A 17,400-nucleotide genomic window follows, 5' to 3' on the forward strand; every position below is an offset into this window, starting at 1 on the left:
ATTAAGAAATTATAATGGCGTGATTGCCATTAAAAAGTAATTCATGATGGAATTCTGTTCCTGAGATATTACTTGATATGTAGGAAAACAAAGAAGAAGAAAAACATTGATGCATATGCAGTTAAACATATGGCCTATATATATATATATATATATATATATATATATATATATATTTAATAGATAATATCAATTTATAAAAAGCACAAGGGGTGCAACCCATGTACACAGGAAGTATACAAAAGAGCCCACATATACAAGCTTTTAAGCTGAAAATGAAGCACATAAATCTAGGAATTCCACAAGCGTTGAGACTTGCAATGAATTCTCCGGTTCAAAGCTCATGAATAGTTCCTCCTACCTCCCATAGACGACCAGGAATTTCCTTCATAAGAGATTGGAGCAAAACTTCATGATAAGACGACATGGATTCGCCCAAAACTTCACTTAGTTTGCAAATCGCTTGCGCTGACTGCAAGTGGAAACAAACAAATAAGCAAAGATCTTCTGAAAACAGAAATGAAAGGGACGATTTTTTTCTCTTTCAATAGCTTACAACTCACTCTTATGCAATTGAAAGTAAGCTGACCCTTCACCACTTTTCAGTAGGGGCTGGAGAGGCTATTTGGTCGAAAAGACCAATGGCAACCAATTTTTGCTTATCGTAAGCTAAAATAAAAGGCGAGTAGAACAAAGTGGAAAAGATAACACCAACCTTTCTTTTACTTGCCCATGATGATAGTGTAATGCTCTCACATATAAGAGAAACAATTTCTCCCAAGTACAACTGGAGGGTGACGCGTTCACCACTTGTACTTTCTTCCCACAACTCCTCAAATAGGCCAGAAACAAACTTTTCATCCTCAAACCTGCATTACCAATGACTGGTTGATTTCAGAGAAAATAATATTTTCACTTGCATAATCATTATCACTTTGTTGGTTAATTAGGAAATCTTTAAAAAGTGTCAACATTTTCCTGATTGTCTTTAAAAATATTAATATCTTATTCAATGGAGAACTTAGTAGTTATCATTTGTCAAGTAAAGGACTATCAAGCTCCAACTCATCTTACCTTAGGTTACCTAGAGATGATAAAGGTGGGTACCCAAAATTGATTAGTACACAAACTAAAGTGGATAGAATAGCTGTAATATGGTATGTGGAAGTGGAGACTAAGGAAGTCTATGCAAATCATTCAACATTTCTGGAGCCAACAGCACACCTATTTACTGGTCATTTTCAGTAGCACCTGACTCACAATTTCTCTTTTAGAGGAGGTCTTGTCTGTTATATCTGGCTTGAATGGAGAATACAATCAATTTTGTAAACATTTTGACTGAATAAATCACTTACAAACATAAAGTTTCTTCCAAAAGATGGTTCCATACTAATCCAAAGTCGCACCCCATTCGAGCATATAGCCCCTTTCCCATTTTTTTGTTCTTTCTGTTCCCTTTTCTCAGAGCCATATCAAACCTCCCTCTAAGTACTTAAAAAGAAAGAAAAAGGAAGGAAGAAGATAAAAGCTCACTAAGATTATTCAGATTACAAACTTATGTTAATCCTTTTGACCAAGAGTCTTGACCTGATTTAGCTCATGGCAGTTATTTGAACTCAGATTTCATTAGTGTACCAAAAAAATAGCTTTCTACCGGTAAACTAAATAAAAAATTTAAAAAAAAAAAAAAAGTTTCCCAATGAGACACTATGAAAAGACTGATATTCAAATAACCACAATCTAATATTGTGAAACAGTATATAAACAGAACCAAATCAGATACATGTACCAACATCATACACACAGCTCATGAGAATCAATAGAACACCTTCTGTCACAGCAGAGTAAAAAAACCAATTATTTGGTAATATATAACAGATGCTTATAGTATATAGGTTATCAGTGATCCCTTGCTCCTAACGAGGGCTTCATGGCCACAAAGAAGAACAAAACATCATCTAAGATAAAGAATAAAGAAAATCAAAATGAAAAAGATAGAGATTGGATTGTATTGGTTAAAGTGAGTAGATAGAAGATAAAAATAACAGTAAGAACAATAATGATGTTAGTAACAGTAATAATAATAACATCAACAACAACAAGAATAAGAATAATAACAAAGACAAAAGAAACATTGACAGAAGAATAAGAAAGGATAAAAACCATATAGACTATAGAAGGCCCACTGATTTTTCTTTTGGAGCCATTATCTGAAAAGGTCATATATAACCCCCATTTCTGATGTCCACGATCTTAAAAAATTGAATCCATTCCACAATATTTTGCTATACAGTTTTGATGTATTTATCTATTGAATCAATTCCACTATATATTGTTATGCAGTTCTGATGTATTTGTAGAATTGTGTTTCAGGTGAACGGACTATTCTGAATACTGTGCTGGTCTTTATCGCATTGACCATTATCATGAATTATCTTGCTCAACAAAAATTAATCAACAGTAGGAAAGTACTGGCTCGCAGAAAATTATTTTCAAATGACTTCTTACGTTGTTTCATATTTCATAATTTCTAGTGATTTAAGTGCATGAGTCCAAAAGCATACAGTCATCCAAGACTTTGAAGTAATTCTCTACCAGAATAGGAAATAGTATTACCTTAATATGTAAATGTAGAATGCAGCCTAAAACTTCTTAAGTCTGTAAACAACTAACCATTGCACCTCCTCCCCCACAAGAAGAAAAAAAAAAAAAAAAAAATCTCTAAAATTTTATGTTATATGTCAACTATATTCCCTGCCAACCTGATACTAAATACTTGGGGCAAACAATGGTGATAACAATATATCAGATTGAAAAATTTTCAATAATAATCTCCTCTTTTTTTGGTGAGAGCAATAGTAATATGTCAAAAAGTAACTAAAAGAACCAAATGCCTGATTCAGACCTTGAAACAAAGATAACTGGAACAAGCACTGCATGATATCCACTCACAACATCTGAGGCCATAGATGAATAGCTTTTTAATAAAATTGCACATGACATTTGATCATTCTTATCACCAGTATGCAAAGCTGCAGTTTCTTCTATTATTTTTTCAGCCTGAAGGGGCGTTGCATGCTTAAGAACAAGGGCACAAGCATTGGCAAAGGAACGTTTCGCTGCAACACTTTTATCCTCCTTAACAACTGGAAACAACAGCCTTAATAGCATGTTTGTATATGGTCTGATATCAGCACCAACATTTTGAACTAGTAAGCTAATAAAGCTGGCAACACCAACCCTGCAAAAGAATATGTAAACTATCAGAAACAAATAGATTCATTTGTTGTCAGTAAATGTGTACATGTGTACATGCCAAAAAGATTACACTTTTCAGAAAAATATTACCTGTGCCCAAGGCACCGTGAGGTAGTTTAAGAATTTCCAATTATCACTCCTTTGAATCATAAAGATGTATGTATCATTATGCTCTTTCTAGTTAAACTGCAGACTGCAGTATCACCAACTAAGTTTGATATATGTTGTTAGAGAGAGAGAATGCTACTCTTCTAGAAGAATCACTTGGTGAGGTGTCCCTGTACAGCTGTCCCTACCAGCTGTCTCTTTCAAGAATATTCTGTCCTATTGTCATATTGTAAATGTATGCTCCTCCCATATATATATGAAATGATGGAATGGTGGCTGATATAGAAACCAGCTCTTCCTTTTCATAGATTTTCTTCCTATTCCTCTAACACGTCTTGCAATTAGTAAACAAAAAGGATGGAGCAGGAAAGTAATTTTATGATAAAGGTTATTGTGTGAAAGTAATTGTTTGCCTTTTGTAATGGACGTGTCATGTAACAAGAAGAAAGGAAAATTGAGCCACTAATTATTGCAAGGAGCAATCAAAATACAAGTAGATCATCAAAAAATGGAAAAATGCAAAATTAGACCCTATGATTTCACTAAGTTGCAAATAGGTCCCTGGTTTTTAAAAAGTGACTGAAAACTCCCTAGGGTAAGCAAAAAACACAAATAGGTCCCTAAACGCGTTTTCTGTTAGCAAATTGGACGGAATCCATTACTGTGCCATGTCAGCACCAATAATATTACAATATGTGTTCTTTAGAATAAAAAACAAAATATAAAAATATAAATTATAGCAAGGGGTTGACCCAAGCCGGCCAGAGGGTCTCAAGGAGGAGACCCAGCCATGGGTCTCAAGGAGATGATGTGGCTTCTAGTATAAAATCCTCACTGATCTCTTCTGTAAAAGGGCCTCAAACAACGCAGAAAATACCAGCAATATTAATGGCTCCCTCCAATACAGAAAACACATGCAACAAGCTGGATTTCCTTTCATCCTCCCAGACTAGAAGACTATTAGTAACCAGATTTGCATTTTGTGGCGCTTGTTTACATGATAAATTACTCAACAGGGTACAAGAAATCAGAAAAATAACACAATGTGAAACGATGATGCAGAAAGGTAATTTGTCCGAACTAAACCTAAATTGCAAAAAAAATTTAACCATGTGCTTCATAAATTAATAATGCTATATGAGTCGTGTTCCACACAAGTTTACACCCACGGTGGGTCTGTGGAGAACGGCCGTGGGTCAACATGGGAGGAGTGGAGACCTTTGGCTGGCTTGGGATGGTTCAATCACCCCCATAAGTTTTTTTTTTTTTTAATTTTTACACTTGATTTTATATTTTCAAATTTTTTATTCTTAAAAACATGCGTTACAATATTGTTGGTGTTGGCATGGCACATTAACGGATTCTGTCCAATGTGCTAACAAAAAACGTGTCCAGGTAACTATGTGCAACTCAGTAACGAATTCTGTCCAATTTGCTTACCCCAAGGAGTTTTAAGTCACTTTTTTTTTTAACTCCAGGTAGCTATTTGCAGCTCAGTAAAATCACAAGGACTGATTTTTCATTTTGCATACCGTCATTTCAACTATTTTTTGATAGGTAAATAAAACTTTATAAAAAATAAAGGAGAGAACCTCAAAGTATACATGCTGTTGACTAGAGATTCCTAAACAATTTCAATCTAAAGTTTAACAAATCTTGAAAATCCAAAAAGGAAAAGAAGGAAGACTACTCAAAGCATTTAAGCCATTTGAAATTCTTAAAATCAGAAACATTTAAGGAATATCTCAATATGGTAGATAGCATAAACATTCAAATAGTCTAATGAGATAAGTATTTCATCTCATATAGCCACATAATCTAGAGTTTTATAAATATGTTTATGTGGATTTGGGACCAAAACATATATGCATCATCTTCTTTAAAATCTCAGAGTTAAATATATATGTTTAAATGAAATGAGGAAACACTAAGGAACATATTGAAACTTGGAACGAAACTTGCATTTATACCCAATCAAAATTTTATGCAACATTGTAAATGCATAAGAATTTCACATTCCTTTCAAATGACCCACTCTAAAAAATACCAAAAATTTTCCATCCAAAAACGTCATTTCAGTAGAAAGGCCCTGAAACCGAACAAAATATGTGAAACACATTGAATCTTTGAAATTTCGTATTTGTGTTTTGTGGTGCAACTGGAGAGGGACACAACAGGAGGTAGCTAAAGGGTCTAATATTTGAACCTGCGGGATTAAATAAATACTTGTTATTTTGTGGGCACCATCTTTAGATATCAGTATAAGCCCAAGTTTTCAGTATTTCATGGACAGTCTCTTCTTGCTTGATTCTGTCTTCCAGGTTGTATACACCATGTGTGCAGACGGGCTTGACCTAACTTCTATACTCTGATATTCTTCAATTCTGTCAACCTTTTCTGTTTAGGGTATGTGCGTTATTGACTTCCTTAGTACTTGCAAGAAAACTGTCTTACTCATAACTTGCAGATTTAAGATATAGCATCAATCTAAGCACACTGAAAGAGTATCTTAATCTATAAATGTTAAGAAAGAGTAGTGGCACCACATACTGTTATTAAATACAAATAATTCCATTCTCATTTCCAATTTTTCCTAAAATATAGTGCATGAATTGGTGTAACTACATACCTAGTGTTGAGGCCTATTCCAGCGCGTACCAATTGAGCAAGACGAGGAACCAATGGATCTAATGACTCAGTATCTACAACTTTTATGCATAGGTCAAGAGTCTCCCACATGGGAGAGCCTTTTGCAATTGAAATTCTCAAAGTTTCCAGTTTTTCTGTTTGTATACCAACATTTGCTGCATGCAGCTGCAAAAGAAAAATAATTAAAAAAGAAAGAAAGAATAAACTAGACAGCATTGCTGATAGAAATGCTATAATAGGATAATGCCAAACCTCAACATAATTGAGCCCTTGGTCTTCAAGGCTAGATAAACTTTCCAGCATACAACAAACTAAATCAGATAAATGTGGACGTATTGCAATCCCCGCACCCTGTTAGAAAGTCACAAATTAACAGAGAATATTTAATAGTAAAAAAAAAAGAAACCTAGTCTTTCATGCTACAAATAAATGAAAGAAATCAAATGAGTTAAATGGTAGTTAGTGATTTACAGGTATACTAATCAACTACATGAAAGTCTGAAAGGTGTACTGCCAGAACCAGTTGCTTAGGAATCAAGTATGGGCATAATGAGAAAAATTAGATAAAGCATCAAAGCTTTTCAATTTCGAATTTCATATGCAAACACTTAATGAGAGCAGTTAAACCACATCGCAGAAATTAAATTAAAACATCGCAGAAGAGTTTTCGGTTTTTTGCACCTGGTTTCAGTATTCAAGCTACAAATCTTGTAATAGAGATATAGGAGTGAAGAAAGTCATTTCAAAAGAAACTGACAATGAAACATAATGAGATCTACTAGGGGAGTAAGAAGGGATTGTTGGATAAGTAATGAGATGGTCAAAATTACGCCTTCTAATAAAAATGCCAAGAAGAGGAGTGCAGCGGAAAAATGCCAAGAAAAGGAGTGCAGCGGAAACGAGGATGCTGAAATAAAGGAATGGCAGTAAGAAACAATAAAAAAAGAAAAGATAAAAAAATATCGTATCATGACAGTACAATATAAGGAAATTTTTTTAATGTGGGCCAGCCAAGTTCATCAATGTTGTACCCCTAAGGGTTAAGGAGGGCTTATTTGATTCAAGTCAAAGGAGCTCAATGGAAAGGAGGGTAAAGAGGTGGATGATGACAATGACTGATAATTTAACCAAGCAGAAAAAGACCATTAAATTTTTATGGAGAATAATTCCGATGTGACTGACCCTAGTTGTTGGGATTCAGGTTTTATTCAGTTGAGTTAATCATAGAACGATACAACCTATCCTCAGCCAACTAAATATGATTCCAATACCAGCAAACATAGCTTATATCAACATAACTCAACAAGTTAGTTGTTGCATTTTATTTTTAAGGGTGTAAAGTCATTAATATGCTGAACGATCTATGTACAAGTATTTCTTAATATACTATGTCTTTTTATTTGTTGGTGTTTTTCCCTAAAGAAAAGTCGATACAGGGTTCAACACATCTAATTCAGTGTTCTAACAATAAATTATTTGAATGAATTGAAAATCAGTGTTCCACCGCTGTCATTACTCCACATTGTTATCATTTTATACTTGTTCTTGAATAAATAATACCCCTCCACAACCAAGTAAAAAGGTTTATACAATTTGAGAGTTCATTGAGGCTTTGGTTATACCAGGATGCATGTCAGACCCTGCCTGTGGCTACAATCAAAATGGTAGTAATAAATTATAACAAGAATACTGGAGTTTTCTCACATTCAGAAGATGCAAATGATCCACCTCAAATTGAAAAGTTTTTAAGTCAGCTAAAAACTAGCAGACATCAGCCTCTGTTTTTTCTTCAAGTATCAAAGGATGAATATCAGTGGCATATCACAATTGCAGACTGGTAGACCATTTAGTGTCTGATTGTACACGCATACATATACCAAATTATATAGCAATGTATTTATATGAAAACATCTTAATGTGAATAGATCAGAATGCAACCTCTCATGTTGAGACAGCAACTAAGTTTGAAAAAGTCCATAAAGAAATGTCATTATACTGCAAGCGTATATATCTATACCGTGGCACTATTTTAAAGCTAGCACAATATTAACAGAAAGCATCAGTTATTTTTCATGCAAAAAAAAAAAATCATGATACTACAAAACAATGCTAACCTTCGCAAGTTTCATAACTACTACAATAGATGCCTTACGGACACTGTCAACTTTACTTAATATGCCTTCAGCAAGCAAAAAAGGTAGAACAATATCCATTGCTTGGCTTGCATCTGAAATGTTAGTTAGGGACACATCACAAAGCCTCATTGTCAACGAAGCTAGAGCACGACATAATTTTTCACCAGAAGTACGAACTGTCTCTTTTATGTCATCCATCGCTCGAAATGCTGCTGCCCATAATTTTTTCAAATGCTTTCCAACCTGCATGTAAAAAATACAATTATCATGCACCACTATACAGCAAATGCAATGATATATTACGGATGCTGTAGATAGAAAGATAGGAACAATCAGAGTATTAGATAGATACGTCACAAGGTATATGATTATACTGAAACAAGCATCCACGAATACTTGCCTCTATTAACATAGGGGCCCGTATTGTGGATACTGACATGGAAATATAAACGTATTCATGTTTACTAAGGGGCACAATGGTTAACGATGGTGTGATAGCAGGGCTTTTGAATGTGTCAGATTCTAGTGCACATGTAACAACATTGGAGTTATACTTACAAAAAAACAAAAAAAATCCGGTGAGTCCATTTAGCTATCACAAACTCCTACTTAAAGTCTAAATCTCGGAAATAAGGTGAGCTTAGAATTCAACTAAAAAGCCAAAATTCTGGATTGGATTTATATCTGAATCCATCTTCTAAATGGATTATTTTACTTATATTTTCCATTAATGAGGGTAAATCCTAGATATAAATTTAACAATTAAGTATATAAATTCTCCAAAGTTGATATTTTGACTAGGACTCAAGTCTAATTGGGACTTAATATTAGTTCAAATACTGTCCAATTATATCCAAGTTACAAAATTGAATGTCACATAGAAAGATGATCCAATTACTAAAATCTTCCATGAATCATAAATCTTCAACACGATTTGTGACATTCCTTTTGCACAGCTTTTTCTTTTATTTTTTATATTTTGCAACAAAAATAGCATTACATTAGTGCAGAAAAGGGGTCAATGCCATGTACTAGCATATTTCTGAAAAGCTATCACAATTCACAAGCACGTGCAGGAAGTTTCACCTCCTCATATTTGGGTTGGGAAGCTGCAGTGTCAGTACCCGTTCTTACCAATTACATTGAATAAGCTATATTTCCAACAATTACAAAATAATAAAAAATGAATAACCTCATTCATCTTAAATCACCAGATTCAACATTTCTAGAACATTGGTTCAGAGAAAAATATAAAAAATCAAGCCATTCAATGATAATAAGTGCAAAAAACCATTGCATAAATATCTTTCCATCTTGAAAATCACTATTCAATTCCCAGAAGAACTGAATACAAAGAGTTCAGGATATCAATAAGTGAAAGTTCAAGAAGCATGAAAATAGAAGTTAAGATCAACACACACTACAGACGCATTGGAGCTCAGTCTATCTAAAAGGTATTCAATTGGGAAAAGTCATGAGATGACAATTTCTCCAATGGCACATGTTACACTGGAATACGGAAAAAAAAAAAAAAAGAAAAAAAAAAAAAAAGGAAAAAGCACGAACTATTAGTATGATGTATTCTTACTAAAAACATACAAACTACTATAAAAAAACAATATTTTAATCTGCAAATCAACATCGATACTCATGGATTGCTGAAAGCATGAGGAAATTAATAACATCTTGTTTAGAAGATAAATCAAAATGGGACACAGAAAAGAAAAAAAAAAAAAAAAAAAAATGGAAGACAACCATCACGCCAATTTTATTTCCCTGGTTACAAATATCTGCAAGTCTTGGTCCTAACCACCTCTTATGCCATTCCAAATGCCTGAGTGATGAGAACTTCACACCAGAGCAAAATATCTATAACCATAAACTTCTTCAAGTGTTAATCCACTATTACGGCTTTGAAAATGATTCCCCTACTTTTCATAATGCCACAACCTTTTTCCCACTTGGACTTGGTTGAAAGAAGTAAGATTTATAACATCCAAACCTCTTGAGATGATAAGAGAACAAACTACCATCCAATCCCGAGGACAATCTAGTAGTCAGATTAAGCCACGGTATTTGAGGCTTATTGTAGTTACAAAGACATGATAGGAGACACTATTACTTCTTCAAACATTATGTTACATTAAAGTTTGTAATCATGTGTACTGAGAATATGGATCTTAATAATTCCAACATAATTTAATATACTTTTGCCGAGGAACCTAAGCAAGGATTTCTAGGTTATGCTATCAAACTTGAGTTTGCAATTGACTAGAAAAAAAAAATGATAAAAACCTCCTCACCTGATCAAATTTCCGTCCTTGGATAATATCTGCAAGGGCTAGACAGGATGCCTCACGTGACCGCCAAAGCCTAGATCCACATTGTACCAACAAATCATCAATAATGAGATCAAAGTTTTCGTCAATGGTTGTCTTTGAGTCAGTAACTAGTGACTTCCAGATGTGGGCCATTGCATCCTAAAACATTGCAATGACAAGAGGCAATAAATTATTTGGCCTGAAACAAATGAGGATACTAAGATATACAAAGTTAATACGAATGCATAGTTATACAAATTGCCATATCATTGGAAAAGGGGGGAAGGGATATCACTACTTGTGGAAACATATATGTTAAAGAATATGTAAAAAAACTGAATGCAGACGAAAAGATATTTATGAAGGTATGGACCACAAATATTGATAGTGTAATAACTCCTTAATTTACTCAGAGCACTCAAAGATGTGTACCTGCACATTTTTATCAGGATCATATTGGTAGCGGACAAGCCTTGGAATCAATGTACGTAAGTGTGGCTTAAGAGCATCCCCTGCTTGCTTTGCTATCTTAGAAAAGAAAACCCGAAAGCAGCACCCCTCTTAGAATTTAATGAAACTTGATAATTAGCAAGATCCATAAACTTATAAATTAAGTCTGGCTGCCCCATCTCATTTGCTAAGCTGCAGAGCTCCTTATATGTGGTCAGCTTCCCACCACTATGACTTTCACCAATAGCCCCCTCTTTAAACACTTCAGAGTCTCCAACAAGCTGCACAGCAAAAACATTGGACCCCGGGCTTAAATGGGGAGAGAGAGAGAGAGAGAGAGAGAGAAGATATGAGAATACCAACTTACCTTGATGGCTCTTTTCCTCTTCCCTGAACCAGTCAGATTGCTTACAAGTGCATTCACCAAGTTTTGCTTCATTGCTGCATCACCAAGTTCATACACAATACTCATGCCATGTGAGGCCAACTCTTGTGTAAGTTCATTCTGTTCACCAAGCAGTTGTGAGAAAGCCTCCTGCATTCATATGAGATATTAAACACTCCCATTCCCATTCTGGTATCACAAGAAGCTGGTGGCAATAGAAATTCCAACAGTAAATGACATCCTCATAATCATTTGGCATTGACAAGAAAATGGGCTGCCTAGAATCGTAATCGACACCTCCGGCATTTGTAATTTTTACAATTTTCAACCCAATAGAAATAAGCCAAAAGTTTTCTCTGAAATGATCATTCTCAATAAAACCCAAGATCTGTGAATCTAAAAGGGATCCCCTTAGCAGAATCTAAGAGCATCATTGTAGCTCACGTGGACCACTAAGAAGGGTGAGATGCGCAAGCAGGCCCTACTGCCCAAGGTTCTGGTCTATAAAGGCGATTATTACAGCTGGCATTGACCTCAAGAATAAAATTAATAAATGCGCATGTACCATTCTTCTGGTAAAACCTCTTCCCACCAAAAAATCAAAATGCATCTATAAACCTACCGTTTATCCCGAAAATTTAAACTAATAGAAAATGGTGAATTTAATTATTTAATTAATATTCCAACACTCTCCCTCACGTGTGGGATCAAACTCCTTTTTAATAAGTGAAACAGGAAGCCCAACACGTGAAATATTTAATTGAAATGGAAAGTAAACGATGGAAACAAGGTTCGAACTCAGAACCTTTGCTATGATACTATGTTAAATAACTACTTAACTCAAAAGCTTAAGTTGATAGGAAATAGAGAATCTAATCATTTAATTAATATTCTTATAGCATCCAGATAATCCTTGATCATTTTAGCAGTAATTAGACCTTTACTATTTTGAAGTTCCTTTGGTGCGGTTCAAAATCTTCAGGCAAAATCCTGCAACTGCACAAGGGAGATGCACATTTCGACCAAACTACTCTAATTGTTTTGTCACCCAGACGAGGCCCAAGTAAGCAATTTGGTGAAGGACTTGTTAGGTTATAGTCTCGTTATTCAGCCTGCCACAATCACTTCATTCATTTTCATGAATGTCCCAAAGTAGTGAAAGGTGTTGTCACATAAAGTTGTTACACAGTGTATCTCAATTTCTACATACACATGAAAAAAGAGGTATAATTTGGCCAATTATCTTTCTGGTGTTTCTGCCCTATTTTCATAGCAAGCATCAAGATCCAGAAGTTGGAATCCACAGAGCATTTTGCCAACTCCCTACACTGCCATTTGGCATCTAGTGAGGATCATAGAAGGAAGTGCACTAGGTTTGACTATTTTCATCTTGATAAAGAAAAAGAATAGAACCTTGGCACGCCAGAATTATATAAAGACCCCTATCATCCAGAAAACGGGAAAAAAAAAAAAAAAAACAAACAAACAAACAAAAACCCTTCAGCCTTCAACATTGAAACCTTCTTGCATCCTTCAGAGGAACCAGTGGCAATTCCTTTCTAGAAAAATTAGTTTGGAAATATACTAGGTGATTTCAAAGTAGTTCTTTCTTTGATAAAAATTTTGAATAAGACAATAAAAATATATAAAATCATATCTAATAGACGAGTGTTCAGTCCACTTTTCTTTGATAAGCAGTTTTGAATACGACTCTGCAAATATATAAAATCATATCTAATAGATCAGTGATTCAGTCCACTTTTCTCGTAAGTTTTGAAACTCTTAAAGGTAACGCTTTGTCAGCCAATGGAAAGAAAAAGTCATAAGACATGTCATTGAAGGGGTACTCAGAGGGAAGTTTTCTTCCTTGATCTGTTTTTGTTCCTTCAGAATGCAATAGTAAAAACTTTTAGTTCAAGAGGGAACAGATGAGGTCAAGGGAAATATACTATCCTAGCCAATCTCTACCCATCTTGATCCATGGTTCAGAGGACACTCTTCTACATAAGGAACTGAGGCTGGCCTTATTTATGTCCATACTCTTTATTGGTTCATTTTTTATTAATAATAATACCTTGGATTTGCTAATAGATAGAACTTCTTAATTCTATCAAATATACTGGTATTTATTTATTTTTAATAAACAAAAATAGACAGACAACAATAACAAATTCTGAAATCATCGTTTCTTGATTGTTTACAAGTTCTGCCCTATAAAAACATTGCCATCGAAAGGTACCAACATCTCCAAGCAGTAGCACTGTAGTATATATGGACTCCCTTGAAGGTGAGTATACATTTTGTTGTCAGAAGACCACAGTATTTGGCTTAAGTCGGACACAAGCAGGTATATGAAAGGAAAAAAATAAGAAATGAAAAATAATAGTACATATTTGGACTTCTAAACCAAGGGCAAACCTGTATTTCAGGAAGCATTTCCTGAATGGCTCGGTGATGGCCACAATACATTGTAAGTGATAGCAGCCAAACAGTCCCAGCACAGCGCTCTTCTTTTCTGGTACTGAATAAAAGAACATCAAAAAGCTTTCTAGTAATTGCATCTCTAACCATGATGTGATAATCTTCATTCACTTCGCTTTTCCCAGTAGGGCTATATTCTGAGAGAGATGAGCTCACATCTCCAGTAAGGAATTTTGAAGCCATGGAAAGTGAAGTGTAGTTAGTTTTGAGAATCACATCAGCAGTCACAGGAACACCACCCCACAAAAATGATAGAGCCTCCCCAGCAGCAAAGAGGACATCTTCGACCTGTACAACCCCAAAAATGCAATTACTATAGGTGTTCCAATCTTATCCATTAGGGTACAGCTTAATCCAGAACAACGTAACAACTGAACAAAAGTAATCCCCTTAATTAGTTAAGTTTGCTTCAGCATTTAAGGCATTTTGGTTTGGTTCTGATTCTAGAAATAAATAATCAACCAAGGTACCAAAGTTAGTCCAATTCCAAACTGAGACTTTTGGGAATCAGCCCAACTTCATACACAATACACGTAAAATTATATGTAAAAATTTAAAAGACACAGAATGAAGACATACGCATGCATGAAAACATTCATCTTCCTGAAGTCATTACTTCAAGTTAGATATTTCTGACTTTATTACAACGCACAAGAATCACCAAACACCTCTTTTCATGTCCATTTGGTTCTAACAAGGAAAAAATCCTCATGTTGCTTTTTTTCCATTTTCTTCTTCTCTAATTTGTGTTTTCTATCTTGCTTTTGCCTTTTCTTATTTCCGATGACTTCCACCCCTCAACATTTCCCACATATCTTAAATAATAAATTTAACGTGAACCAAACCAGGATTGACATGTATTGGGGTGGATAAGGTATTCTGTTCACTAGAGAAATTTTCGTGTTAGAAAAAAAGAAAAATGATTACCCTTGGTCTTATTTTTGCTTGAGAAGTCAAACTAATTGCCTTTGTATTAGTTACAATGTGTAGGAGTGGCCAATCGACTGTAAAAACTTCGGAGGGACTTTCTTTGGAGGGTATTGGTGATGAGTTCAAGTTTCATCTAGTAAGGTGATTGAAAATATGTATTCCGATAATTTCAGGGGGTTTGGGGATGAAAAATCTGCTTCAGTTTAATCGAGCCTTTTTCAGTAAGTAGTGGTGGAGGTATGCTACGGAGAGAGAGGCCTGTAGAGATTGGTGGTGGACATTAAATATGATAGTTTGAGGGAAGGCTGGTATTCTAAGGAGGTTGAGAGCCCTATGGCGTGAGAGTATGGAAATGTATAAGGAAGAGGTGGGAATGAAACTAAGGTGCACTTTTGGCATGATGTTTGGTGTTGGGATCAGCCTTTAAAGCTCTCATTTCCGGAATTATTCACTATTGCTTGTTGTAAGGATGTGTGGTGGCAGATCATATGTAGTTCTGGAATGAATTTTTTTTTTTTTATAAGTAATTTGAATATCATTAATAAAGCATGGGTTGTGCGTGAAGTGGTTCTAGAATGGGAGGTGGAAGTGGTTTCTGTTTTCTTTGAGATACTGTATTCTCAAAGAGTAAGGCAAGGTAGTGAAGATAAAATTTGTTGGATTCCTTTTAAAAGGAAATCATTTGAAGTGAAGTCTTACTATTAGGTGTCATCTACTCTGGTAAATTTCCCTTTTTCATGGAAGAGTATTTGGAAAGTTAAGGCCAACAAATTCACCATCCACACAAAGAACGCCACTTTCGAGGGAGACTTAGGGCTCATTTAGGTGTGCGATTTTTTTCTATTTTACTCAACTGAACTCAAAATTGCGAATATCGAGTAGAAAAAAGAGTTGAGATCAAAATATTTGTAAACACTCTCGCCACGTCAGCATGAAGTGCTCTCAAGCCCTTTCAGCGTGTGTGATCGTTTTGTAATAATGTTTAGGAATTTTTGTTTGGTTCTCATCAAGATTGATAGGAGGAATGGGTTATTTTTACGTGGAAACCAAATCATTTGAGATTCGTTCTAATATTCAAGGAGGCGTTCAACTGGCGGAGAAGAGTAGAGGAAAATCTGGGTCAGTGATTATGGCCTGGCCAACCATCTTCTGGTTAGTAAGCGCATGGGATTACTTGACAAACAGTGAAACGGTACGCAAAAATTGGACGACGTTTCGGTTTGGTTGTTTCGCGTATGTGATGCATAGAAGAAATAATTTACATGGTCATTTCTTGGAGTTGTCTGAATATAGAGGCAAAGGGCGGAGGACCTTTGTGATAATATCGGAGGGTACTGAGGGGAAGGGATGGGAAGCATGCCGGGTGCAATTGCAAAGGATGAAGCTGGATTATGAGAAGCAAAGAGAAGTGGAGTCACCTGTTGGGGCACCTACCACCGGCTGCTTCGATTCCAAGATCGCCGGCACCTTTTCACCTACCACCGCCTCTGCATATGATCTCCGAGCTTGTAACCCCCACCGGTGGCTTCGCCTTGTGCACTCCACTCGTTTGCCCTAATGGTTTCTTCCCCTCCGGTGTCCCAACAGGTGACTCCACTTCTCTTTGCTTCTCATAATGCAACTTCAGCCTTCGCAATTGCACCCAGCATGCTTCCCATCCCTTACCCTCAGTACCCTCCGGTATTATCACAAAGCTCCTCCATCCTTTGCCTCTATATTCAAACAACTCCAAGAAATTAACATGTGAATTATTTCTTCTCTGCATCACATACGCGAAACAACCAAACCGAAACGTCCTCCAATTTTCGCGTACCGTCTCACTGTTTGTCAAGTAATCCCATGCGGTTACTAACCAAAAGATGGTCGGCCAGGCCATGATCATTGACCAAGATTTTCCTCTACTCTTCTCCACCAGTTGAACACCTCCTTGAACATTAGAACGAATCTCAAATGATTTGGTTTCCACGTAAAAGTAACCCAAATAACCATTCCTCCTATCAATCTTGATGAGAACCAAACGAAAACTCCTAAACACTGTTACAGAACGATCACACGCGCCAAAAGGGCTTGAGAGCACTTCGTGCAGACGTGGCAAGAGCGTTTACAAATATTTTGATCTCAACTCTTTTTTCTCCTCAATATTCGCAATTTTGAGTTCAGTTGAGTAAAATAGAAAAAATTCGCACACCCAAACGATCCCTAAGGCTCCCTCGAAAGTGGTGTTCTTTGTGTGGATGATGAATTTAGGAAAAATCTTAACTTTGAATTATTAACTTTGATCACCTTCTTCTTCATCATGAAGTGGCAACAAATTTGAGGAGTGCACTTTTCCAGTTGTTGGGTGTTGCATAGGTCATGCCTCGTAAGGTTAGCGAGTTGTTGGCAAGTTGGAGGGGACAACTGGGACATCGTACTGCTTTGAAAATGTGGAGGTTGCCTCCTTTGTGTTTAATTTGGGATATTTGGAGAGAGCGGAATGCATGGAGCTTTGAAGATTGTGAGACTATAATATTAGAATGAAGAAGACGATGTTCCAATCCCTTCATTCTTGGAACATGGCATGAAATAGTTTGCATGTTTCTAATTTTTCTGAGTTTTTGGAGTTTTGTTCTCTTCTCCTACACTTTAGGGGTTATCTTTGTATAGTTCCTGTGTAATAGGGTTGCGTCCCTCTACTTATTAA

At 35.7% G+C, this 17,400-nt stretch overlaps 1 protein-coding gene across 1 annotated transcript in view; it reads right to left on the minus strand.

The window, feature by feature from the left end:
* The window catches only part of LOC132163226 (uncharacterized), a 41,801-nt gene that overhangs the window by 5,007 nt on the left and 19,394 nt on the right, over window positions 1–17,400 (minus strand). The window contains 11 exon segments of the mRNA XM_059573434.1: window positions 362–472; window positions 716–869; window positions 2,906–3,241; window positions 5,996–6,180; window positions 6,268–6,366; window positions 8,130–8,393; window positions 10,454–10,630; window positions 10,904–11,008; window positions 11,011–11,202; window positions 11,289–11,456; window positions 13,725–14,075. Of these exon segments, the coding sequence (XP_059429417.1) occupies window positions 362–472; window positions 716–869; window positions 2,906–3,241; window positions 5,996–6,180; window positions 6,268–6,366; window positions 8,130–8,393; window positions 10,454–10,630; window positions 10,904–11,008; window positions 11,011–11,202; window positions 11,289–11,456; window positions 13,725–14,075 (2,142 nt within the window).

This window comes from Corylus avellana, chromosome ca10 (genome assembly GCF_901000735.1).
Source record: "Corylus avellana chromosome ca10, CavTom2PMs-1.0".
Classification (NCBI taxonomy): Eukaryota; Viridiplantae; Streptophyta; class Magnoliopsida; order Fagales; family Betulaceae; genus Corylus; species Corylus avellana.